The following is a 25,763-nucleotide window of genomic DNA, read 5'->3' as shown; positions in this document are numbered from 1 at the left end:
GCTATAACACGGAACGTGACACGCAGAAACAGTGCATGTGAGAAACGGGTGCTCCTTGTCCGGAAACGGTGCGCGACACACAGGCGGAAGTGAATATAACGCATTTCTCCGGGCCTAGGACACGGCACGGGCACGAGGCACGAGCCGTGTTGTGTGTGTGCGCGCTTCATTGGTAATACATCAACGGTGTACCGACACCAGTGCTGGCGATGGTTGCTCCGGAAACATCCGGAACCATCGGTGGGGCTGATCCTTGATGTCAGCAAGAAAGAAGGCCAGCGAAGATTCGATAGCGCCTCGGAGTGATTGCGAAGGAAAAGTGACGCCTGGCCGTCGCATCGCAGTGTCCGCAATAAACGCGTAAAATGTAACCCCGACAGGCGGCGAGCCTAGTGGTTCCAGGAGGACGGCGAGTGCGGAGTGAGTTTTCGGTTTTTCTTTTCCTCTTCGCGTTTTCATTCGTTCGACTTTATTTTACCACGAATTTTCCGCTCTGCCGAAAAGCGGGCGCGTGAAAGAGAGGGACAGCGTGTGTTTCTTTTTCTTTCCACCTGCCCCGTTTGTTTTCTTTCGAATTCGGCGCGTCTAAACACTCCCTTATCGCGCCTCCTCGGTTGGACCCTCACTTTTGGCTTTTGATTTTTTTCCCGTGCGCCGGACTGTGTGACGACAGAGTGTGTGTGCGTGTTAATTCTCGTCCGTCGATTGTTTGTCGTCCTTCTCGCGGTTTGTTGCGTGTGCCGAAGGTAGAGTAAGAGCCGCCGCGCCATCCGTCCCGTTTCGTGTACTACCGTTACACGGCATTATTTTCCACGGCGTCGATGCTGATTGCGTCCGGCTCGCCGTGTCCCCGAAACTTTTACTCACCTTCGACGAGACGGTTATTTTATTTCGGATTATTGTTGTACCCGCCGCTTGGGTAGTCCAGCGCCCGATGAAGGTTACAAACGCTGAGTTTTCTTCTTTTCTCTCTGGCTGCTAGCGGCGGAAAACGGTATGAAGGTAATAAAACGTTTTCATGGTCATACATACGAAAGGGTGTTTGGCAATGTGGTCAGTGTTGGATTGAGATATTGGCGAGTCATTAGTTAGAAGTCTCTTGAGAGGAGCACTGACTTCTGAGTCATCTTCATTTTTATGACAATCAGTGATTTTGTTTCGATAGCAGCAGAGACTATACTAGAGACTGTAATGTTTGCATGCCTGTGTTCTACTGAAACGTTGAAGATATTTTCGAAGCCCTCTGTGATTAGCGTCGTGTGAAAAGGTGTTTCTTTCTTCACTTTTATCCATTTCATCACTGACCTCCGAGAGTTACAATATCCTTTCTGGGCGACGGTTGCTTTGTTTCTCATACAAACCTACTCATGTTTTTCAGCCACACCGCCGTATCACAAAGCAACGTGTAGCACAGGAAACACTGTTGAACGGAGAAAGAGAAGCCATCATTTGATCGACACGACAGCACCGTAGAAAGTTGGCGTAAGGCCCTGGTCCCTGGTGGAGGCCGCAAAAGCCTTGATGGTTCTTGGGAAACACACTCAAACGCTCCTCGCTGTTGTGGGTTTTGGTTTTCCGCTTCACAGCGAAACCGCTATGTACGTTCGTCGTTAAACACCGGAGTGTCCAGGTTGTTGCTGGCCGGAACAGAAAATAACAGCAACCACGCTGCTGGTTGGTGGTTTGGGAAGTACCACCAGGTCCTTGGTGAGCAAGTCACGACGGCCTTTCGGCGTACCTGGCCCTGGCAAGGGTAACAATTGTCAACAATTTAACGACGGTGCACCGAGCATAGAATTTCGTGTTAACAATTAGACTTGTTTTAATTTCGATCGATAAGGGTACGTAAAATGCCGACGGGGTAGCAACACGTTCACAAGAAAAGTAACATAACAAACTTATGTTCCGTTTTTCCCTACTTTGTCACCTAGGGTATCATTTCTGTAGCAGCCGGTTACAAAATTTGACTCAACTTGGCACGGAAAACAGTGCACCAACTAGTATCTGGATTGTATCTTGCTCAACAACTGTTTTATTGTTTCGAATCGAACGACATTGATATTGCAGAAATACAGTTTCCGGTTGACATACTTTAAAAGAAAAACAAAGCAAAACAAAAAGCGAACGTGAACCTACATCGCATGCATATTAGTTAAGGTTGTTGGTGATACGCGAATGGTAGTAGACTTAGTCGCAGAGCTGATTACAGAGCACTCGGCTAATCCGCGTTGGAAAGGGACGGGAAGCTTGCCGCCGATGGTAGATGGACTTGCCCCGAAAGAGGCAGCCTTTAGTGTGTAGAGTTTCCGATAGCGGAGCGAAGCTGCTTGTAGACTGATCGTAGACCCTATTAGTTTTGCAAAATGTGGAGCAACGAAAGATCGCATGCGAATGGCGGTGGCAGCGGGGGGTCTCCGGGCAACAACAAAACACTCGGCATGACCTCAGCAATCAGCACTGCGGAACCGAAACCGGAAGATTTACAAAAGACAAAGGAACTGCAAAAGTCGCTAGGTAAGCAAATTGATACCCTCCGATCTGGCGAAACGGTTTTTGAAATAACTTTTTACTTTTCCATTGCAGAACCATACAATGTGTTCGAGGCCGAGTCGGAGCTAAACCATCGTATGGAGATTCTGGCCAAACTTAATACACTGGTAAAACAGTGGGTGCGCGATGTATCAATCGCCAAGAACATGCCAGAAGCGATGGCCGAAAAGCTGGGCGGGAAAATCTACACCTTTGGCTCGTACCGTCTCGGCGTGCACCACAAGGGCGCCGATATCGATGCCCTGTGCGTGTCTCCGCGCAACATTGACCGATCCGATTACTTTGGATCGTTTTTTGAACTGCTCAAACAACAACCGGAGGTGACGGAGTGTCGGGTACGTAATCAGATTGTCACGGGTCGGGCCAAACCAGAGTCTTAACACATCATCCCTTTACACAGGCTGTCGAGGAAGCGTTTGTACCTGTCATAAAGATGAACTTCGATGGTATCGAAATCGATTTGCTGTTCGCTCGGTTGGCCCTGAAAGAGATTCCCGATAATTTCGATCTGCGGGACGACATGCTACTGAAAAATCTCGACCAAAAGTCCGTCCGCAGTCTGAACGGGTGTCGAGTGACGGATGAAATTCTTCGGCTCGTACCAAACATTGACAACTTTCGCCTTGCGTTGCGAACGATAAAACTATGGGCGAAACGTAAGTGGCCATAGAGTGTGCGGTCTTAGATGGAAACCTAATTGTTCTCTTTTACTAAATCCCCACACGGTTTAGGGCACGGTATCTACTCGAACTCTCTAGGATACTTTGGAGGCGTCTCGTGGGCGATGCTGGTGGCTCGGACATGCCAGCTCTACCCGAACGCGGTCGCTGCCACGCTGGTGCACAAGTTCTTCTTGGTGTTTTCCCGCTGGAAGTGGCCTCAGCCCGTGCTACTCAAGCAGCCGGATAATGTAAATCTTGGCTTTCAGGTAATAAGGGCGTTGGTTGCTTGACACGGGCGTAGAACTAACCCGTCGTTTCCGTCACAGGTTTGGGATCCACGAGTAAACGTACAGGATCGGTTTCACCTGATGCCAATCATTACACCGGCGTATCCGCAACAAAACTCTACGTTCAACGTATCCAGCTCGACGCGAAAAGTGATGCTGATGGAGTTTACGCGAGGAATGCAGATTACCGACGACATCATGATGGGCAAACAGATGTGGGAGAAGCTGTTCGAAGCTCCAAGTTTCTTCTATAGGTACGATACGATGGCAGTGCTAGTGTATGTACGGCAATCACGAGAAGCTAATCCTCTCGGTTTCCAGGTATCGGCATTTCATTGTATTATTAGTGACCTCAAGTAACGCTGACGATCATCTGGAATGGTGCGGTTTGGTTGAGTCAAAAATACGCTACCTAATATTGAACCTCGAGCGTAATCAGCACATCAATCTGGCGCACGTGAATCCAAAGTGCTACGAGCAGCACGAGCAGAACTCTGCCACAACACTGAACGGTGCAACGGAAGGGAAACCGGCTTCCGCTTTCTGTTCGCTCTGGTTCATCGGACTCGAGTTTGAGCGCTCCGAAAATCTTAATGTCGACCTCACGGAAAGCATACAAAGCTTCACAGATTCCGTGCACAAGCACGCAGTAAGAATGATTTGTTCTATCGCTGATTGACTGATTGCTGCTGATTACTTCATCGGGTGCCGTCTGTTCTTTTGCTTCAGGTGCACATTAAACTACTGAAAGACGGAATGAAAATCGAAGCACGACACGTACGGCGAAAGCAACTGTCCCAATACCTCGATCCCAATCTGTTGAAGCGCGAACGTAAGATCTCGGACAGTTACACCACCACCAACAGTGGTAGCGGTACAACCAACAATGGTTCAGCGTCACCTGCAGCCGGCAACAATGGTGCCGGATCGACGAGCGGCCACGGTTCACGGAAGCGAAAGTCGTCCGAAAATTTGTCCAACTCAACGAGCGGTCTGGTGGCCAGCTGCAGCAGTAGTCCTGTTGCTGGTACGGCGTCAAATGGCAGTGTGGGAAGTGCAACGAAAAAGCGGCGAAACGATTCCGTGAGTGTAACATATCCCAAAACGTACATTAGACCCGCTGCTGGTCTCAGGAGAATATGTGGTGAAATACTTCATCAATCGACCCGACCCGGCAGCCAGCATGCAGCCCGGCAGCCGGCAGGCAGCATTGCTTTGTCCTCTTTCTCACTCTCTTCCCTTCTCTCTATCTCTCGTGATGGCGTAACGTGGTGGAACGCTTTTGAATATTTCAGTTCGATGGAGCCTCCAACAGCAGTTTCGATCGATCACAGAACGATCACTCGCCACCGGTTACGCAAACCCAGGACGAAGAGATGGCAGCGTCTCCACCGTCACCGGCGGGAGATCGAAACAGTCCAGATTGCGAACCGGCATTCGAGTCAGAGGTCTCAACAATCGCTCCGTCCAACAGTGGCACCTTGATCGATGAGGACAGTTCATGCGAACCAACGAAGGTCGATCACACGACTGGCGGCAACAGTAATGGCGCAGATAATCGAAGCAGCAGCAATGGAGCCAACCCACCGGCAGCTTCTTCAGCCACCGAAGTGGTCTGCTCTTGACTGATTCAACGACGTTCCAAGATGTTCCACGCGAACGATCTACTTGTGAGTTCATCGATTGCCGATGATGCTCACCCGATGATGAGTGATGTGGTGGGTGAAGAGTTTAAAAGTAGTGTCAGTAGTAGTGTTACCGTTGTTGATGCTGCCGGTGGTGCTGGTACCGGTGCTGCTGTTGCTGCTCCCGTTGTCGTTTCAGTCATGGAGGGCCTGTAGGTGGTAGTAATTAACGTTGAGCGTGCTGCAAATCCTATAAAACACAATTTACGAAGCTGCAAAAATTGATTGCTGTGCAGGAGAGATCGAACATAAAAGGAGAGTTGCGATGCAGAGAATCAGCCATCATTATCGTTTATTTCGAAGCAATGGTAAGTGAGAAATCGGATCAGTCACTGTTGATAGACACTCCATTGATATTATACAATTTTTTTACAGAGGTCAAACATTGCTCAGGAGTGAGTTCGAAGTGTTCGAGGACTGCGTCAACCCCAGTTCTATGTATCGCGAGTGTGCGCCAGGTAACTGAATTGTTTCGTGAAGCTCGACCATGTTTTGCGCTTGCTGATGGTGGCGGTGCACGGCGTAAGGTAAGATACGATTTCCTTCTTCCAAGCTGCCGACGATAAAGGTGAAGTCGAAATAAGGACCCATGGATGCGCCTACACTATCATGCGCATGAAGACGGAGGTGATTTTTTTCTTCTTAAATTTGATATAATCCATTAAGCGGTAACACCGGGAGGGTGACTGCCACAGCTTGAAACGTGAACCGTAGCATCAGCAGCGTAGGTACGAACGCAGGCTTTCATGGTAAAATAGACGCAATGGTCAAACACTACACGGCACTACTTGCAAAGGTGAACGTGTAACAATTGCACATGTTGAGGGCGAAGCGTGTAAAAGAGTATGGAAATAGTAATTAGTAAATATAAAAGGGCTTCTGTAGTGGCCAGTGGAGCGAAATCGATTGAGGTATGATCGATCGCCGGCGCCGCCACCGTCGGCAAGGAAACTGTAAATAATAATTGAAACAGAACGATGAGAGGTAGAGAGATGTACGATGCTAATGTAACCACACAAAAAAGAAACACGAAGTAGATAAAAGTAATATAAAAAACATCAGAATGTAAAAATTAGCACGATAGAGATGACACTTAAATAGAGAACCCGATTAAGTGCGGCAAAAGGAGAAAAGATTAAAGGTAGTGAGCGAGTTAGGTGTTGGCGAATTATCAAGCAAATTCCGTCGAAGCTCTGTTAAAAGGGAACGCACGTCATGTGGTAGTAGTGTCGTGTGCGCTGCCGAGTGTAATTCATAAGTTCTTTTTTGTGGCCTTCGAACCACCGATGATCGTTAGTCCGCGTGTTATTTTTTTCTTAATTTTTGCTTTTTTATTTCATTTTCACATTCTTTTTCACTTTCTCATGTATCTTTTGTATACTTTTTACAGTTCAGTTCCGCTACCGCTCGTTTGACAATATGTTGAAGCGTATCTTGGGTTATCGCCGGAAATGCAAGTTAAACGATTGCCGGTTCGAACATATTTCTCTCATCGCAGAGAACGTTTCCTTTTCGGGGTAATAACTGAGAAAATATCCCATGGTTCCCCGAGTTTGAGTATTCGAATCGAAAAGCCGTTGTTTTTTTTTAATTTTGGGCCCTAAGTTTCGACTAGACCCTTGTCTATGCCCACGTTTTCTACTCAATTACATAAAAATCATTATGCGGTCGATTCTAGGGACAAGAGTCCGTAGGTCGCTCGGAATGAAAGACAGAATGTGTAATTATACACAAGGCATGCAGCAACATTAGCAAATAGAATGCGTTGTGTGGTGTGGAGATAGGTTCGGTAGGTTCCCAGAGATGTAAGGACTGCAGTAGCAAGCTTTCCAACACGCGGCTATGGGATCGCATCATAGGGACATGGATTCATAATACTTGTAACGGCATTCGAAAGGGACAAGCAAAAAATTAACTTATGATAATTTACTTAAATCTTTGCTCCTGTGTGGTACGGCGGCCCTCAACATTCTTGCGCAGCAAGTGAAGCCAGCTGAGAACAACATGGCGTAATTTCGTTCACTCGGAAGTAAGAGTGATTGTATTGCTACTTATAGTATAAAAATACATCTAAGCTACCTCCTCCGGGAAAGATATTTGTTTCCCATAACTCCTGGCTGGAGGTATCGCGACATATACACAGACATAAAACGATATCAGACCCTGGGCGCTCGTGCAGTCATGTACCGGGTGTCTGAGTCTTCGGCGTCTACTGACTGCCGTGAGAAAATTAAACCGAAAATCGTCTATGGAAGGAACCCATGGATCGGTCGAGACAAACAATTTTCAAATGATTTTCTTTTCCTCACTGATCGCGCATCAGTGACACACGCCGAAGAGGTTGTGGGAAAATGGGACGCGGACGTTAAATGATCCTTGAATGTGCAGCAGCAAACCTGCACAGTCTACCGAATCATCAAACCGGCGGTCGATGGGTCTTATCATCATCTTCTCGCAACGCATGAAACAAACGGAAAAGAGAAGAATAGTGAGGATAGTGACCACCAACACCGGGACTGGCGCAGGTTTAACACGAACGAAATACAAACAAATGTAACATTCAATGTATCGCATACCGATTTGAGAAGTTTTCAATAAAGGTACATTTAACCCCCCGTTTCATATCTAATCTCTTGTTCTCTTCTTGCATTAGGGAATACTGTTGAGAAGTTTGGCAGTCAAACACCGAAACCGGTGCCGGGAAGGAAAGCAAAGAAACGATGAAATCAGAATCCATATCCATCTCAACAAGTGTCTGTTTTCTTGCTTCGCAAAGGGTATTTGGTTGCAGCTAAAGAGGCATGGTTTGGGTTGTCCGTCTAATAATTTTGATGCATCCAAAAGCAGACATCGTGCACAGTACTTGCGACGAATGGATTAAAAGTAATCGTAACAATCGTCAATACATTGCTGGCATTTCTTACGCAGACATTCGGACGGCACAAGTTGACGGCACTTGGAGGCTCGCCTGTCGCAAACACTCGGATGGGACATACCCACGCCCTCGGCTCTAAGTATTTCGTTAGCTATTAGATATTAGACAACGAAGACGACGACCATGAAACGGCGGCCAAAAAGTGGTGTGTCTAGACGCCTGGCATTAGAAAGGTATTTGATGGCGCAAAACGAGATGCGCGCGCACCGTGCGACACGGTGGAGTGATTCGAAGCGGATTGGGCGCCTGCTCTGTGAGGGGGGTAGCCAATGCGCGGAGGTGGCGGATTGTTTATTTGCTAAGACAGCGCGTTGTACTCTCAAGGACACCTCATTGTTGGGTTTGGGGGAATCGTGGGCCAACTTATCTTGGATTACAAACCACCACTGGTTCAAATTCGCCTAGTTCAACCAAGAAAAGCTAACAGACTGCCCGAAATAATTCACTTCCGTAATTCCAGTACATTCGATCGGATCGATCATGATCGTTCTACGTACATTGTCACACGAACGTTTCCCAAAAGCCGTTAATCAGTCTGCTACTTTTTGCAGCTTCCCAAAAAGTCAATCGCCGGAGTGTTAAAAAAAAATAAAGGACGCGAATGAGTAAAGTTCGTAAACAAACCCACTATTTTACAGCGAAGTAAAGTGAGAACACTCACACAACGACAGCGAGATGAGGTGAGATGTTTTTCCGCCGCTTCAGTGTGTTTGTTTTGCCGATTTTATTTAAGCGCCGATTTCGGCTGTTCAGAGCGAAAACGGTTCATTCGTACGCCAAACAACGAGCAACAAGGGTTGCCGGACCGGATTCTCGATACCCAGATTACCGGTGCATATCTCTCCGATTGCGGAGTGGAAAGTGAAACCCCCTATCGTGTGTTTATGTGTGACACGTCTAAACAATCAACAAACACGTAGTCAATGAACACTAGTTCCGCGTGAAGTGAGAAAGTGCCCAAACGATCGATTTAACACAGAAAACAGAAACAGCAGAGCGGTGCGGGTTTTGAGTCCATTCGGAAAAGATGCCTCCATCGCGACTCGACGGGCTCTATCGGTCGTTGCTGCTGACCAAGTTTTTCAGCAAAGGCTGGGGCAAACCGGAAAATATCGAAAGGTACGACGACGGTAATAGTGACTAACCATTTGAGGTATAGTGTACTTCGCACTGGCCGGCTGGGCCGAATCACTGCCTACTGTGCGGGAATCATCCGACCCGAAATTACATAATTTAAGTATTTCTGCTCCGCAGTCGGTGCCAAGTTTTCAATTGGTTGGCACTGCCGCCCAGGCGATGACCCGCTAATCAGTTCCTTGCGGCTTGTTGTTGTTACCGTCACAACGAACTATTTTTAGTGCCTAAACGTACCACCATTTCCCCCTGATATGATGGTGCGTCTGCAGAAGGGGGCGGTAGAAGTTTCTGGATTCCCTTCACTGCGAAAACCAGGTGAGAACTGCGGTGCGTAGCGGCGAAGTTGTGCCAGACCATCTTTCACAGTGTCCATGAAACAGATCTGCTACAATTCTCGGTGCGTGCGCTACGACGCAATTGGGTTTCGCATGTAGGTTTTCGCTTTGTTCTTTCAACTGGAGACAGTGCGTAGGAGAGCATGAAATAAACACGGGTCAAAACAAAAACAAGAGCAATGTGAGAAAAAGTTGAGGCTCTGCATCACGCACACACTCGCACGGTGAACGCGGTGAGCAGTGAGCAGTGTGTTGCTAGGTGGTGAGACCAGCGAAGAGTTTTTAGTTGCTCACGCATTCCAACTCTGCTGATGATGACGGTTTCCGCGGGAATCCCTTATCATTTGCTAACGTAATGCTGTTGATATACTACTTGTTGATAAGAGGTTGCCGATGACACAACCCTCTTTAAATTTGAACCCCCTGGAAAGAAAAGATGCTTTAGGGAAAGGAAACTAACGACCTTTTTCCGGGGGAAACTTAATGCATGCTGCAGGTCACGTACACCACGCCGCATGTGAAACATGGACAGATGGGTTGGTCTCATAAAACAAGAGTATGTTTGCTGTTTACTGAATCATGAGTACGTTTCGGTGGTTAGCATATTTTTATCCACCAAACGACGACACTTGGATGCTTGGATGATGGTTCAAAGATGAATGGACTCTCTGGTACCGTCGAAACATCCGTCAACAAACCAGCACTGGGGATCGAAAATAGATCAATCGCCAAATTAAACCTGCCCATTCCCGTTTTAGATTGTTCGAGTTTCGCAAGATCATTTCGAATCGGGCCGCTTGCTCCCAGCTGGTTCCGCGTGACTATCCGGTGGAAATTACGCGGGAAGAGGTCCAATCGGATTGCAAAATACTTGAGGGCAAGTTTATTACGCCACTGGAAATCTACATGCCCGGTCTGGTGCCGGACGTTGCACAGAATGCCCACTTTCAGATCGTGCTGCCGCTGAAGTGGAACGACGAACGCTTCAAACCGATCTGCATCCACCTGGCCGGTACGGGCGATCATGTAAGTGACTAGTTTTTTTTTGCGTGTTCCGGACTCGACGGGTTGACCAATGTCCTCCATGCTCTGTTTTGCAGTACTTCTGGAAGCGAAGGAACCTGATCGTCAAACCCCTGCTAAAGGAAGCCAATCTAGGGGCCATTATTCTCGAGAACCCGTTCTACGGTTTGCGGAAGCCCAAAGAGCAACGGTAATTCTGACCGTGATTTTTGTTTCACTCATTCCCTGCCCATCACTAATCCGTTTCCGTTAAAAACAGGGCCTCAAGCTTACAGAATGTTTCGGATATCTTCGTTATGGGCGGTTGCTTGGTGCTCGAAACGCTCGTCCTACTGAATTGGTGCGAACGATACGGCTTCGGACCTCTCGGTATCACCGGACTTTCGATGGGCGGTCACATGGCTTCACTGGCCGCAACAAACTGGCCAAAGCCGCTCGTGCTCGTACCGTGCCTCTCGTGGTCGACCGCATCGTCCGTGTTCACCGAAGGCGTTATGAGTAACTCGATCAGCTGGGATGTGCTCGAAACGCAGTACTTTGCCGACGGTAACTTCCGCGAGCGGCTCTCCAAGATGGTGACCGTTGTGGATGACGCATTTGTCGCTGGGAAGCATTTCGTGCAAAACTTTGACCAATCGGTGGAAGAGCTGCGGCTGGACATTGACGAAACGAAGGATCTCGTGTGCGGCGAATCGACGACGGACGTTAACCTGTCCGTCATCCGAGAGGCGACCCCGGAGCGGGCAGATCAGCAGGAGGACAAGGAACCGCTCAAGAGTCGTATCCACATCAACCGAACGAACGCTCTGAATCTCTCGGAACCGTTGCTGAAAAAATTACTTTCGAACGTGCGGTGCGAGCTAACCCAGGAAGAGGTGGACGAACTGAATGAAAAGATCCACCTAGCGCTCAAGCGACACAACGAGGAAAATCACACGGGGGCCGGCCAGCCGGGTGAAAAGCTGATTCTCACGGTAAACACGAAAACGAACCCGACTGAAGACCCCGCCACGGCCGTGGTTGCTTCCTCGAAGTCGGTCGGCTCGAAAATTATGGAGTACATCACCTGGGGTGCCTATTCGTCCAGCTCCTCCACGTCAACCCCGGGCGAGAAGCGGGTTCCGATCGATACGACCAAACAGCGCTGGTGGGAACGGGAAGCGTTACAGTTTATGCGCGGCATGATGGACGAGTGTACACATCTGAAGAACTTCTCGGTACCCTACGACACGTCACTGATCATAGCCGTTTGCGCGAAGGACGATGCTTACGTACCAAGAGACGGCTGCACCAGCCTGGAGGACATTTGGCCCGGCGCCGAGATACGCTACCTCGACGCTGGCCACGTCAGTGCGTACGTACTGCACCAGAAGCTGTTCCGATCGTGCATCATCGAGGCGTTTGAGAGAGCGAAGAAAAAGTGGGTTCCGGACAATGGTACCTTGCGGACGGAGGTGAATGGAGGGGGTACGCCATCGACGGACCAACCGCACAAATAGTGTGAAACTGTGAGCCGACATTTCGGAACCATGGGAACACGCTGCCGTGGATCTGCCGGTTAACCAAAGAATGAAACAGTAGAGGCAACCCTCACATAGGATACACAGGCCAGTGGTGGTACCCCACGACTCTGCCGACCGTTCCTGCAGAGGAACGGCACGCGAATTATCGCTACTCGAAGGATAATCCGGCCAGAGTCAGGCTGGTATATGGTGGCTGGAATTTGTGAGATTAGCGAGAATGTGATAAACCTTTTGATGATTGGGTGTACAGTAACAGAACAGAGAGACGAAGGAGTTAGAAGGAGAGAGCATCTGCGACAGTCTGAGGTCATCCGCCAGGAAGTGTTAATTTTATGTATTTTTAGATTGAGCAATTCTAGTAGAAACCTGCGGCAAAGAGCCGCAGCGTCCGCTCTTCGTATGTGTATTCCAATTTAGGTGCTGTGGTTCCGTTATTGTGTTCATGCGCCAGGCTTCAGTACCTCGAATACGGCCTCTTATTATCGATCGGTTCGATTTAATAAAGTGAAAAGAAAATATTACCGAAGTTTAACGACAAAGTGCACCGAAACGAAAGCTACGCACTGTAATAGTTGCATCCTAGTTACCCAGGAGACTTGCACGCAACTGTCACTTGCCACGCGCGCGTGGTCAGCCGTTGACAGCTTTAGCAACAACAAAAATAAAACAGTACCGGTAGTGCACGCACACACACGGCACGGTGCGTTTGTGCAGTAAGTAAAAGTGCACTTCTGGCCACGAGTGAAGCGGCTTGCACGGAAACGATCGCCCTTCGACAGCACGTGTGCCCTTTGTTGCGTGTGAGCAGCAGCTAATTGTTGCTCGTTATCAGTTCGCACTGTGCCCCCCTTTCCGCCCCAGCGTCACGTCACTGACTTGCGGTGGTCCATTGTTCATTCTGCCCGTGGTAGGTAAACAAATGGACAAGATCGACGAAGTGTTCTTCGCACACGCGTTAATGAAGTGATAAACGGGCCACGGTCCGAAGGAACAGCACTGCTGCTGCGGGTTACATAAGCGAGTGTCGCCAATTCCCCTCGCGGCATTTGGAATCTCGCGAAAAGCCAAGAAAACCATGACCGTTGGCAGGTGGCAACGAAAGAGTGGGCCACTCGGAAGATGGGTGATAGCGTTGCGTGCTGCCCCTCTTATTTTCTGTTCCCGCTCGATGCGTCACCATCGATTGGCCGCGGATGTTTATCTACCGTCTGTTCGTCCGTTTTTTACGCCTTTCGCAGAAGTTGCCGTTTTCCCTCCGACATTGACCTTATTCGAAGCAGCCTTTTCGGATGCACACGACGATCCGGCATGTCCGGCGCGTGCTTGGGCGGAATTAGTGCGTTGCGATTTTATTCTACGCCGCCCGCGATGCTACGGCTCTAGCAATGGCTGCTTTGTTTCTTTGTTCTTTGCTTCCGCTTCCGCTCTGTTTATGATTTGAATTTATTGTCTTTCCCCCAAGGCCCCCCGCAGTTGCATTACTTTTTCCCGACTGCACAACGCGGCTCTCTCGTGCACCGCGCTCCTGATTGAGTTTTCTCTTTATCCGCAACAGCGGCGGCTCGGACGGAACGATTCAACAGGAAATTCCGCTACACCAAGGATAACGAGCGGCGGCGCCGCCGAAGCGAGGGAACCACAAGGACGTCGTCGGCTGTGAATCCTTGCGGCCGTGGAAGTGAAAAGCCCTCGCTGGGCTCGCCTTCTCGCTCGCGCACCATCGGTGGCCACTAAACAAAAAACATCTGTTCCGCCGGGTGGCCCCTTACCCCGCTCCTCTCCAGCAGCTGGTCGGCCGCGCACTTGACACTCCGAGGAAAGAGAAACCCAACCCGACGAGACCAACGATGAGCCGCCTGTTCAGTAGTAGCTCGGTGCTCGGCGCGGCCGGAAGCAAAATGGCATCGTTCGGCAAGGTGACTCACTGCATCTTCGATATGGATGGACTGTTGCTGGGTGAGTAGTCTCCATCTCCTCCGGCCAGCATCGATTCGCGCTGCTCACGTCCGGTTGGAGAGAAGGGTGCAACGGCGGATTGCATTCTGGCACGGCTGGCGTAAATGTTTAGTCGATTCCACTACGCGTTGATGCAGTTCGTCCCGCGGGCCGGGGGGGCTGGCTTCCGAGTGCAACGTTCGTTGTTTGGTTCGCGGTGAAGTGCCGAATGGGGAAGGAAACTTTGCGGTGTGATTTCATTATCGAACTAACAAACCACTCATCGTCGACGTCGGCGGCTTCCGCCAATATTCCCGTTCGCTAATCGCAGTAACCGACGGTGACGTTGCCATCGGGAACGCGTGTGTGCCCCAATCGCCAATCAGGATGTGCGGTGGTGTTGTAGCGTTCGTCAGCGTGCCTCGCGCTTTGGCACGTTTTATGCTGGCGAAGCGATAAGCGCGTGTGATAAGGGTTTGAAAACACACTCCGAGGCCGAGGGGCAGCGCCACTTTCGGAGGAGACCCATTTTCGTGTCCTGCGTTTTTTCCGGCAAATCAATCAGAAAACCATCGAAGGGCACCACTGAACCGAACAGGATCACACACGGGTCAAGGACGCAAAGGGTGGCATGCTCGTGTGAATTAGATTTTAGAAAAGCGCCCCCCGGTTCCCGAGAGGGGTGAAACAATTACTCGCCATAATTGGTGTGTCATTCGATTCGGGCAATTTGCCAAGATGCAAACACGCGTTTGCACGACGCTACCTTCCACCTTGCTGCGTATGGATGGAATGGCTAGTTGATAAGGACTTTGGGACAAATTTGGCATAAAATTTTAGAAATATTTCGAACCATCGAACGGTGCGAATTAGTATTGAGTGCTCTGTCGCTGCAGAACTTCAAGTACTCGTTTTACACGCTTTTCAAAAATGGTGGTTAAGGGTTTAATAACGAAACGAAACCTGTACTCCTGATTTCCTCGTAACCACAACGAACCCGTTTCCCGTGACGAACGTCCGTCTCCCGCCAAAGACACGGAAGTTCTCTATACGCAGGTAACGCAATCGATCGCCGAACCGTACGGCAAGACGTACACGTGGGAGATCAAGCAATCGATCATGGGCCTGCAACGGGACGAGGCGGCGGAAGCGATCGTGGCCGCACTCGAGCTGCCCCTCACGCCGGCGGAGTACGTGGAGGTTTCCAACGATCTCATCAACCGCACCATGGAGCAGTGCCAACTGATGCCAGGTAAAGGGCGAAAGCGCAAGAAACTAATGCCTTTGCTTTCTTCTTTTCCACCCACCCCCAACCGACACACGTCGTACCACTCTCCTTCACCCACACCCCCTCGCCGCTTTACCCGTTGGCCACTTTTGTGTTGCGTTGTGTTCTGTTCCGATACCATCCGTCGTCGTCGTCGTCGGCGCCACAGACACGGAGCCGATCTACGAGCGGGTCTTGGGCGATCTGTTGAAGCGGTACAGCACGGCGTACCCGCGGACGACCCGCATGAAGGTGATGGGCACGACCGAGCAGCGCACCTGCGAAATTCTGGTGAACGACCTGCGAGTACCGTGCTCCGTGGACGAGTTTCTGGCGCAGTTCCGGCGCAATCAGTTGCTTCACCTCGGCCAGGCACCGCTCTTGCAAGGTCAGCCATCGTCACTGACACGTCCGTGTGTGTGTGTCTCTGTGTTTGTGCTAACAATGTATGCGTTCGTTCTCGGTAGTTAGTGTGTCCTTTTTGATCCTCCTCGGCTTCGGACTACTACTTTGGCTGATCCCCATCCCTACCCTCCTTTTGGAATCCTTTTCGTACGATTTTCCGCGCCCCAGCGAAAGGAGCGGCTTCGCATTGATCGATCATTTGCTTTTCGGTTCCTGCCAGGAGCGGAACGCTTGGTACGGCACCTGCACCGGCACAACGTACCGATCGCGTTGGCCACCAGCTCCGGTGTGGATTCGGTCGAGGTGAAAACGAAGAACCACCGCGAGCTGTTTGAGCTGTTCGGCCACAAGGTGATGGGTTCGTCCGACCCGGACGTGAAGGAAGGCAAACCGGCGCCCGACATCTTTCTGGTGGCGGCATCGCGGTTCGCGGACAGCCCGCCGCCCGATCGCTGCCTGGTGTTTGAGGACGCACCGAACGGTGTGACGGCGGCCATCGCGGCGGGAATGCAGGCCGTGATGGTGCCAGACCCGCGCGTCGAGGAGGACCAGCGCAAGCACGCGACGCTCGTGCTGCGCTCGCTGGAAGACTTTCAGCCGGAACAGTTTGGCCTGCCGCCCTTCAGCACGTGATTAGATTGACGGTTGAATTCGAGAGCTCGCGCGCCAGCCCGCCGGGTCCCGAGCTCGCTGCGCGAGATGACCGGAACACCCAGCAGCCTGCACACCCGCCGAGGATCGTTTGTTTGTTGTTGAACCGCGAGAAGAGCGTCCCAGCGCGGACACACGGATTCGCGGCCCGTCCGATTCCTTCTGTTTTATAGTGATGTTCGAATGAGCTTCTTTGTAGTTAGTAAATGGATGTCGAGCGGTGCGCGTACTTGACGAAGGCCACGCTAAAAATACATATGTTTTACTGGAAACCGAGCGAGCGAGCGAGCGAGCGAGCGAGCGAGCGTGCAAGAGAGATGGAGCGAACAATGCGCCTGAAGAGGAAGGAAAAATCGATAGAATAAAACTAATTTGCAACGAAAGCGATTCGATTTATTTCATTACGAAAACGAAAGAAATTCTGGACTGGCCCCGAAAACGAAATGACGAAAAGGCCAATCTCGGGCTCGGAAATCGGCCTAGGGAGTCATACCAGGGCAGCAGGTAGCCCGGTGCAACCCGGGTTGCATATGTGCTCGGCTGTTTTCATATTTCTGTTTCACTTACGCCTAACGTTATGCAATCGGTGGTGCATCTAGGCGGTTCGAAACTTTGCTGCATGGTAACGGAGCGTAACGGCGCTGGCTGCCATTTTTTTTATTTTATTTTTCATTTCCTTTAATTTCTTTTAATTTTTTTCGCAGTTTTGGCACAATTTAAAAGGCCAGAGGGGAGGCTGGAACATTACTTACTCCTTCCGGGCACTATTTTGAATTTCGGATCCCCCAACACCCAGCCCGCGGGGAAAAACACGAAACACATCGCACAGCGAGTTTTATCTTTATCTAATACCGTGTATATATTTATAATATGTATAATATTGTATTTACTTAAAACTAGAAAAAAAATCATTCAAATCGAATTTGAACATTCTCTTCATCATCATCATCATCATCATCATTTGCCATCATCATATCATCCTCATAATCATCGCGTGATCAATGTTTCGCGCATTTGTCGCTCGTTTTTCTTGCTCAACCTCTTCCTCTGCGCATCGCTCAAATTTTCGAGCGCTCTTGCCATTCGTGCTGCGGATTTGCTTTGTTCGCTTTTCGATCGATCCATATTCCGTTTTGCGTTCGCTTTCCGGTCCACACTATCAAAAAACGATCATCTGGTATCGTTATCCTATTTTCTTGCTTTGTTTCGTTTGGTTTTGGGGCGAAGCTGTGCTTCGCGCACTCCGCACTGATCAGCGGGGTTCTCTCCCACCAATCGGCTATTTGTGTTTGCCGCGTATCTTTTCCTCGAGACCGTGTGATAAGAATCGGTTTTTGTTTTTTTTTTGCAATTGCGTTTTGTCAAAGAATAATAAATATCGATGCAAGGAGAACGAAACACACGTAACGGGTGGTGAACCGAAAACACCTCGAAACAATGCAACAACAAAACACGGACACATTTTTGGGCCCGCCTTTTGCCGGTTGCAGTGTTTCCCGTTTTTTTCTTTCACCTCCCCCCGCGTCCTAACGTTTGACGGGTGGCCCCTCAAACACAAATAACAATGGAAAAATATAACAAACAAAGGCGCAACGACGGCGGCATTAAGGCGTGGAGGTAAAGTGGGGGGGGGAACGGGATTAGGGAACGGGATGATCAATGAAACCGAAAAACGGCACAACATCGGATCGGTTAACGTGAGCTTTCGCAAACAGGAAAAGCCACATCGAGAAAATAAACAAAAACAACGAGCTCACAAACGAACAACGGTCAACAGTATCAATGAGCAGCTCTCTCTTTCTCTCCCTCTCTCTCTCTCTCTCTCTCTTTCTTTAAAAGATCCTCCCAAGGACCCGCGCGAATCCTGGGCGCGAATGATGATTCGTGATTCGAATGATGATTCCTTTTTTTGTTTGCGTTTCCTTTCTGGGAGATGGACCGCCCGCGCGCGCGCGTGTGTGTTTGTGTGTGGTGTGCCTGTGCCAGTGGCTGAGCCTGTTGGGGGGGCCCTGTGCTTGCTGCCGTTTGTCCGTCCGCTCTCTTCTCCGTTGTTGCGCGCTGCGTTTTGGCCGAATTGAGAAAATTTGCCTAAATTTTGTCGAACGAAAAGCGAGAAAGCCACCAAACACCACCACCAACACAGTCAACTGGCGGCGGCGGCGGCCACTACCACACTCGACGGCGGCGGCTCGTCCTGCGTCCTCCTGTGGGTTTGTCGTCGGATTGCTTGGACAACACAAGCAGTGGAATCGAATTGAAATCTGTGCCGGTCTTTCATTTACACACGTGTCCTTCTTTTTGGGGGCTGATGATTGTTGGGATGTTGTCGGTAAGGGGGGTCAATAGGGTGGTTATTCTCTCTTAAACTGTCCGCTCGCGCGCGCGTGTATCTGTGTGTGTGGTTGATTTGTGTGCAATGTGCCACTCTCTGCCCCTCTCTTTCTTTCTCTTATATACTTTTTCGCTCCACTCCCCATATGCTTCCGCGTCCATTATTATAATCTTATCCATCGATGCTTGTTTTTACTGGACATTCACACTATTCTACCAATTTTGTGTTTGTTATATGTTATACTCTGACTCCATCGCTCTTCCTCCGGTCATCTTTTCTTCTTCATTCTATCGTTTCTTTGCACTCTCTCTCTCTCTCTCTCTCTCTCTCTCTCTCTCTCTCTCTCGCTCTCTTTGTATTTCCCATCCACTTCCTACCTTAGTTAGTTTTCTCTTTCTGTTTCTATAATTGTGTTTAGTATTGGCGCACTTCCTCTCCTCTGCGTTATAGGTAGTCCTGCGATCGGGTTTTTCCCTTCGTTTCGGCTTGTTTGTTCTGTTTCGTTTGTTGCTTTGTTTGCTTGTTCAGTAAAACTTAGTTTGGTGTTGCTGCTTCACGGGCTTTAAGCTTTGAAACTCTAACTCATGCACAGTTTGTGTAAGGCGAAACGAACGAACAAAGGTATCGTATCGAAAGAACACAGCTAACACAGGGAGCTTAAGATGATAGAAAAATAATAAATTTAACTAAAAAAAAACACAGAAACGAAACGACTGAAGAAAGAAAAGTGAAACAGAGCAAAGATAGGAAAGTCAAGCTTTGGGAAGAAACACTAACGAAACGAACGAACAGAAACGTGGCCGTAAATGTCGTTGGGTGGTTCTTGCCGAAGCTGCGTGTGTTCTGCTGATAGTGCTATTTACAACTTTACATTCGCGTGTGATCGGTGATCTCTGACCCCGACGCGCTGCGGTCTAGAGTGTTAGTTTTCTATTGTATTGTGTGGGGTACACCATTTCGTTAGAGTTTACTCATGCTTTACTCATGCGATTTCCTCTCTTTCTCTCTGTACATCCATCGTCCCTACTTTCGTTTGGGGGCATTGGGGATTTTACGGAGCCCAGAGCGGCCAAGTGCCACAACAAAAATTCAAATTCAAACATTGGACAACCAAACCCTTTGCCCAAACTCTCTGCCGGGGGTCTCCGTGTTTTGTATGATGATTGTAGGTGCCACGGCCGTCTATCTAGCCCCCCCCCTTACGGGTTATGATACGTTCCTTTCCCTCCCTTGGGTCCTCCTCCATCGGTCCGATCTGCGTGTGTTGTGTTTTAATGACAAAATAAATAATTGTTTAACCATTGAACCGAAAGCAAAACAAACGACACGTTAAATTACAACTAATGTATATATTGAACTACACTAACAACTAAGGGCGCTTTGTTGTGTTTGCGGTGTTTGATTTTAAATGAACAAACTCCCCCCCCCCGGGACGACGACGATCTCCTAGAAGCACCCTCCATTCCGCGGCCGCCGATCGTTCGTCACTTAATTCGAACTGTAAAACCCAAGAAGTCAAACGGTACTACGAACGAGCTACAAACGACGCGTGGGGCCGCTGGGGGACCGCTGGACCGCAGCCACTCAAGCACACACGATCTAAACAAACAAAAGGCGCGCTTTACAGTAAAATAATGTAAAAATGGTACTTCCGGTTCACTTACACGACTAAGAACAAAATTTAACTAAAAGCAAACACGAGAACATTGGAAACAAGGTGAAGAGTAAAGCATCTTATCGCGCAAAAAAAGATGAAACCGATGAAAAGGCACTGAAGGCCGACTGACTGACTGAGGGACCCCTCTGCTGGCACTGACACGCACGCACACAGTCACAGTGCGGTTTCATCGCGCGAGAGGTAAAACATAAACATAATCTTAGGTATAAATGGCCGATAAATAGAGCGGTTTGGGGCATGTTTCGTGATCCTCCTCGTGATCATCATGATCATAAAGTTGTACTCCGTAAATAGTGGCGCAACTGTCGGAGCATCATTTGTTAGCTTGTACTGAACGGAAAGCGACACGGAAAGATACTCTACTGCTTCTAATGTATGTACACGAACTAATGCAATATGAAAACAGGGGAAACGGGTGTCGATCAACAACAAAAAAGAGAAAACCCAGCGAGAGGTTGAAAGTGGATAGGAAAGCAAGAAAGCGCTAAAGAGAGAGGGCTTAACCAACCGACTGCTGCTGCTGCTGCTGCTGCTGCTACTAAATCATACGATCGCTGATAACTAATACCGTAAACCTATACAGAGATACCATTATTACTTTCTTGGCCTTGGCATTTAGGTTTCGTTTTGTATGTGTTGAGTGTGACTTATCCACTTACTAGCTTAACTCCGTGTTCCGCTCGCCTACGGTAGGGGTAAATACATATACTAAACGTTCCGCAAACTAGAACCTCTGCCGCTCTCCCTCATCACACAGGGCAACAACAAGCGAAGCGAGAAACAATGTGCGACCGCAGAGTCGGTGGCGAAGGAAAGACATTTTGTAGTGAGTGTTCCGTCGGCGAGGACATTCACCGACGGCATGATATGGGCGGACGAGACGCGTCGAGAAGAGGGTTTTTTGGGGGGCGGATGAAGTGAAAAAATAGAACCAGCCCAGCTGGAGGGAACGGCGCGTGTTGTTGCAATGCATCCGCGTTTCGTTTGTTTGTTTGCTTTTCCTTTCCAGTTTCTCCGAAATTGTTTCTCTCACTTACAGCCTACGGCGGCGCGCGCTACTTGCTACTCTTTACAGGACACTACACTATAGACACGAACAAAAAAACTTAAACGCGAAAGGTGGGTGGTAAATGAATTGTCTCTCTTTGTTCTCTCTCTCTCTCTCTCTCTCTGTCGCTCCCGTCGTTTGTTTTGCGTTAAATCTTATGGTTTCGTTCCGATACTTCCATTGCTGCTCCGTGGCAATCACGCTACATCTACGATCTCTCTGTGTCTGTGCGATCTCTTAATGTTAAGCCTGTGTCCCCCCTCCTTATTGCAAACCCTGTTCATAACAACCCGGTCTGTGGTTTGCTCGATCGCGCATCGCTTAAAACAATGGGGTGGCAAAATACAGTTAAATAAAATACGGTAACCCAAATATTAATGCGCGCACAGTTTGCGTATAACGTCTTCCCCTTTTCTTAGCTCAGCGTCTTTCTCATCCGTTCGCCTCGCCTCTTCCATTGTTTCACCTCTCGGGTGCGTGCGTTCGTTCTTTACCTTTACCTTCCTTTTACGTTCGTTTAACAACAATACGTACGTACACGAAACGGAAGAGGAAACACTAAATGTATTCACTACTACAAACACGACACACACGACAAACGATCGTCAAACCGGATACTCTTCTGAGCCGCGTTCTTTCCATTGTTTGGGGCTTTGTGTATTCGAGTTTTGCGCTTCCATCGCTCAGTGTCCCTGCTCTGTTTGTTCTCTCTCTCTCTCTCTCTCTCTACAAGCTGTGTGGGGTAATGTTGTAAGCGGCAGAGAACAGTCAGCCGTCTTATCATGTTCTCTTCTTTCTTTCTTACTTACGTTCTCGCTTTCTTACTTTCTTTCCCTCTTCCCTTTCCTTTTCGTTTTTCAAGTTAATTTTGTTCTTTTTATATTACGTTTAAGGGTTTGTACACTGTAAATAGGCAAAAAATTTAGTCTTTTTAATACATTCCACATCATATACCGCGTTGTTTCCGTTTTTGGTTTCTTTCCCTCTTTTCCCCACCACCACCGGTGTTTCCGCTTTTCCTTTTCCTGTAACTTTTCCCTTTCGGCGACACAAGTACTTTCGGCGGACACAACGTACGGTGTGGTCGGTGTGAGCGCATTGCGTTTGATGATAATTTTGGATGTTGGTGCTAAACGTTTGGGGTGTGCTTAAAGTGTGGTACACAGAAGGGGAGGAAAGTGAAGCGCGATCGCGGGGAACCGGAGAACGCGAAAGCGATCCACCGTAACGCGCTTGGCATTCGCTTCGGTTCCGTTTGCTCACGATTGTCATCCGACGAGTGGGTAAGTGGCCAAGGGCGCTGCTGTGTGATGAAAATCCGAGATGGAAAACCTTTCGGTGTGTGCCATTTTTTGCCCTCATCATTCGTATCGGATGCTTTCTGGAGCCCTCCCCGTTCGCCTTAGCATTATCGTACACACATCATTCATCTCACCTGCTTCCGCTTCTGGTTTCACACCGAAAATTGCTTTGTTTGTTTGTTTGTGAAGATTATTTAGTCGTTTTAGTGAATGTGGGGCGGTGTGTGGTAGATGCGCTGCGCTGCTGCTTGCTTTTCTGTTTTGCGTTGGCGCCATTTTGTTCTCTAACATATTTAGCTTCTTTTTACACACCGCACTCTTGTTTTCCCTTCCCTTCTTTCCTTCTTTCCTTTTGTGTTCTGTTGGTGTTCTTAAGCATATAATTTAAAACTTCTTGCGACATGTTTGACCCCATTTTGCTCGATACCCAAGAAGCTTTGCGGCAGCACTCTCCGCACACCAAAACGCACATCGCACATGCAATTGGTGTGTGTGGCTAGCGAAGTGTCCTTCCAGTTCCAGTTCAGTGTGTGTGTTTGTGTCAAACAGAAAGAGACAGACAGACGGGGCCGGGCCGACGAGGACCAGACAGACAAACGCGAGTGATACGACGAGAGTACTCAAATATATATTTATAAATATACAATTAATGTGTATGGAGAAAAAATGAACAGTTTTACAGAGATCATCGGTTGCAAAATTGCGTATCATTCATTGCATTGCTATACACGTCCGCGTCTGTCAATTCCGCGCTCCGCTGGGGGGGTGGGTGGGTCTTGGTAATTGCGAACAACACTCTAGGGCCGTTGTTGGCCCGCCAAAACGAAACGAGTGGCCAGCCAGGAGAAACAGTTTAACAACAAAGTAACGATCCCTAGAGAGGAGCCAAGAATGGGCCCAAGAGCCGCGAGCCGCGAGAGGCTCGATCAGGACATCGATCGATCCTCGGACGAATAATAAATAGTATAACACTAACACACCCCGGATCAAGAGGTACACGAGGGTCAAAAATTCGGTGCCCGTGGCTTGCCCCGGGGGTCTCTATCACAAGTGTGCACTCGGAGCACGGTGCACAGTGCACAAATAAATTACGCAAGGGGGCCTTTCACGCCGGCCTGACCCGGATGATGTGCCGCGGATGGGCACGCCATAATCTCAGTTCACCAAACCCGGACGCAATCCGGCTGGCCCCGTTGGCGGGCGCTTTAACAGAGAGGTTTGAACAAGGTAACGATAAGGTAAAAGCATGTCGCACAGGTTGGCCGCCCCGGAGACTTAGTAGTGCGCCGCCCCTCATGCTTCGCGTTAAGTTAAGTGTGAGCGTGTATGTGTGTTGTTTTAGTGTTTTTTTTCTCATCTTTTTTCGGGGTTTTCTCTCTCCCTTTCTCGCCCTTTTTGTTTGCTTCTCTTGCAGCAGCATTTTCTGTCCCTTTTTCTGTCCTTCCTTAGTACACTAGAGCTGGAGCAGCAGCTGAGCTTTGTTTTGAGTGCACACTGTACCACCCACGGGGGCTTCGAGCGAGTGAGTTATGTGTGTGTATATCGTTAAACCTTACAGCTATCCTCCCGGCTTTCTCGTTTGTAACAGACGTGTCTTCATCTCTGCCTAGCGCCCCTGCAACTTAACCTCCTAAGAATTACGCATAGACAGAATTTGCTTGTTTTTTGTTTTTGTTTTAGAAGAGTTTAAGATTACGACTTACGGCTCTACGTACGGCATTGGCTTCCTCCGGTTGCGCTCTCACTCACTCGCTGCTCCTCCGCTGCTGCACACCATATATTCCCGGCTCCGGGGTCCGGTGTCCCACGCGCCCGCGACCAGGTCAGCAGGTCTTCTCTTCTCGCGCCCATCCCCAACTGGCTCCGTTGCTGCCGCCGTTCGCTTAACTGGTAGCTTGTTAGTTTCATATAGATTTCACTCATATCTTAATGGTTTATACGACGACGACGACGAGTGCGGCTTCTCTTTCGTCTTGCTGATTTCCTAGATCTGTTTTGTCGGTTTGTTTGTCGGTTTGTTTGCTTGCTTTTTTAACTTATTGGCAGTGGTTATCATTTTTCGCGCGCGCGCGTCCCCACCTGTCGATCGCGTACAGATCGATCTTTGCCGGGTGTTTGAAGTTTTTGCACTCTCCTCTAGTCTTGCTGGCGCGCGCTGCTTCACTGGCTCTTTTGGAGGGTTTTGCTGGCGGTTCGGAAATCCGAGCGATGCACGAGAAAAGCCGCCGGCACTCGGTGGGGCGGGGACCCAGTGATTTTTGTTGTGTAAGAGGTCCGCGGCCTGCGCGCCATTGACGAACCAGAAAGGCAGAGAGACCAAGGCGCGGTGGTGGAGGCGCCTGGTTCCTACCCGTCCGGAAGGTCCGGTGACGGTTACATCGTGGACGGGTGTATCGTGTCGTCGTGGCAGAATCAGAAGAACGGTTCAGTTCAGACGGCATCATGGCTGCGCCTCGATCGATCACTACACTTCCATTCGCGTTCTCCTCCGCGCGCTTGGTTCGTCAACGGCGGGCGGGCGGGCGCTTGCGGTTATTGCCGAAAACCTGGCCCCCGTGGAAACGCGAATCCGGGGCTCCGGGGAGTGTGTTGTTGTGGGTCATTGCTTTTCCCGTCCCGTGCATCGCCGCCCGGCGGCCCGTAGCCGCTTTTATCCGCCTTTTTGTTTTAAGAACTAAATCAGCCTTTAATGTCTTGTGGTTTTCGTATTCCATTTCATTTGCTGTTTTCCGTCTCGCGCCCAGCTTCTTGATAGATTGCTCAGCTTGAGACCTGGTGCGTCTGATCGCGGCCCATTCGACGCTCAGACGGTCACCGGGGCGGCGGAGAGTGGCCGTGGCCGTTGCGAGTGCTGCAGGAGCAGCAGCGATTGCGAATATTGCTGGCCACCGTTGCTGCGTTGTTGCTGGCCGTGGTGATGGTGTGGCAGCATCGGCGGCGGTGGCTGCTGATGGTGATGGTGGTGCGCTTGCTGTGGCGGACCGAGCAAGGAGTGTGCCCCCGGAAGGT

At 49.5% G+C, this 25,763-nt stretch overlaps 3 protein-coding genes across 8 annotated transcripts; all 3 read left to right on the top strand.

Moving 5' to 3' along the window:
• The first annotated feature begins 197 nt into the window (after nucleotides 1-197).
• On the top strand, nucleotides 198-7,802 carry LOC131212336 (poly(A) polymerase type 3). 3 transcript variants are annotated; one of them, XM_058206161.1, is made up of 13 exons: nucleotides 198-1,002; nucleotides 1,379-1,482; nucleotides 1,587-1,841; nucleotides 1,932-2,514; nucleotides 2,584-2,885; nucleotides 2,951-3,206; nucleotides 3,282-3,478; nucleotides 3,539-3,753; nucleotides 3,821-4,148; nucleotides 4,229-4,582; nucleotides 4,795-5,492; nucleotides 5,560-5,711; nucleotides 6,575-7,802. In XM_058206161.1, exons 4-11 carry the CDS (start codon nucleotides 2,364-2,366, stop codon nucleotides 5,122-5,124), a joined length of 2,133 nt encoding a protein of 710 aa, XP_058062144.1. In that variant the 5' UTR covers nucleotides 198-1,002; nucleotides 1,379-1,482; nucleotides 1,587-1,841; nucleotides 1,932-2,363; the 3' UTR covers nucleotides 5,125-5,492; nucleotides 5,560-5,711; nucleotides 6,575-7,802. The 3 variants fall into 3 exon arrangements, with proteins under 3 accessions (XP_058062144.1, XP_058062142.1, XP_058062143.1); XM_058206159.1 differs by having other exon boundaries at nucleotides 5,560-7,802; XM_058206160.1 differs by having other exon boundaries at nucleotides 198-994; nucleotides 1,379-1,841; nucleotides 5,560-7,802.
• A 1,107-nt stretch (nucleotides 7,803-8,909) lies between these two features.
• LOC131212337 (protein ABHD18) lies at nucleotides 8,910-12,651 on the top strand. The gene is made up of 4 exons (XM_058206162.1): nucleotides 8,910-9,238; nucleotides 10,350-10,617; nucleotides 10,692-10,804; nucleotides 10,874-12,651. Exons 1-4 carry the CDS (start codon nucleotides 9,147-9,149, stop codon nucleotides 12,111-12,113), a joined length of 1,713 nt encoding a protein of 570 aa, XP_058062145.1. The 5' UTR covers nucleotides 8,910-9,146; the 3' UTR covers nucleotides 12,114-12,651.
• Nucleotides 12,652-12,833: 182 nt separating this feature from the next.
• LOC131212754 (probable pseudouridine-5'-phosphatase) lies at nucleotides 12,834-16,682 on the top strand. Of its 4 annotated transcripts, none has more exons than XM_058206754.1 (4): nucleotides 12,834-12,850; nucleotides 13,693-14,093; nucleotides 15,106-15,324; nucleotides 15,965-16,682. In XM_058206754.1, exons 2-4 carry the CDS (start codon nucleotides 13,985-13,987, stop codon nucleotides 16,375-16,377), a joined length of 741 nt encoding a protein of 246 aa, XP_058062737.1. In that variant the 5' UTR covers nucleotides 12,834-12,850; nucleotides 13,693-13,984; the 3' UTR covers nucleotides 16,378-16,682. The 4 variants fall into 4 exon arrangements, with proteins under 4 accessions (XP_058062737.1, XP_058062735.1, XP_058062733.1 ...); XM_058206752.1 differs by lacking the exon at nucleotides 15,106-15,324 and adding an exon at nucleotides 15,509-15,727 and having other exon boundaries at nucleotides 12,841-13,044; XM_058206750.1 differs by having other exon boundaries at nucleotides 12,841-13,044.
• The last annotated feature ends 9,081 nt before the right edge of the window (nucleotides 16,683-25,763 follow it).

Source organism: Anopheles bellator, chromosome 2 (genome assembly GCF_943735745.2).
Source record: "Anopheles bellator chromosome 2, idAnoBellAS_SP24_06.2, whole genome shotgun sequence".
In the NCBI taxonomy this organism is placed as follows: Eukaryota; Metazoa; Arthropoda; class Insecta; order Diptera; family Culicidae; genus Anopheles; species Anopheles bellator.
Note: the sequence above shows the minus strand (reverse complement) of the source record. Positions and strands in the feature narration are given on the sequence as shown.

Excerpts from the sequence above, each read along its gene's own strand:
- LOC131212336 (XM_058206160.1), top strand. The coding sequence starts at position 2,364 with ATGTGGAGCAACGAAAGATCGCATGCGAATGGCGGTGGCAGCGGGGGG. Across the intron at positions 2,886-2,950 it reads CGGAGGTGACGGAGTGTCGG|GCTGTCGAGGAAGCGTTTGT; the intron begins GTACGTAATCAG and ends CCCTTTACACAG. Across the intron at positions 4,583-4,794 it reads AAAAGCGGCGAAACGATTCC|TTCGATGGAGCCTCCAACAG; the intron begins GTGAGTGTAACA and ends TGAATATTTCAG.
- LOC131212337 (XM_058206162.1), top strand. The coding sequence starts at position 9,147 with ATGCCTCCATCGCGACTCGACGGGCTCTATCGGTCGTTGCTGCTGACC. Across the intron at positions 9,239-10,349 it reads AAACCGGAAAATATCGAAAG|ATTGTTCGAGTTTCGCAAGA; the intron begins GTACGACGACGG and ends TTCCCGTTTTAG. Across the intron at positions 10,618-10,691 it reads TGGCCGGTACGGGCGATCAT|TACTTCTGGAAGCGAAGGAA; the intron begins GTAAGTGACTAG and ends TCTGTTTTGCAG.
- LOC131212754 (XM_058206754.1), top strand. The coding sequence starts at position 13,985 with ATGAGCCGCCTGTTCAGTAGTAGCTCGGTGCTCGGCGCGGCCGGAAGC. Across the intron at positions 14,094-15,105 it reads TATGGATGGACTGTTGCTGG|ACACGGAAGTTCTCTATACG; the intron begins GTGAGTAGTCTC and ends CTCCCGCCAAAG. Across the intron at positions 15,325-15,964 it reads GCAGTGCCAACTGATGCCAG|GAGCGGAACGCTTGGTACGG; the intron begins GTAAAGGGCGAA and ends GGTTCCTGCCAG.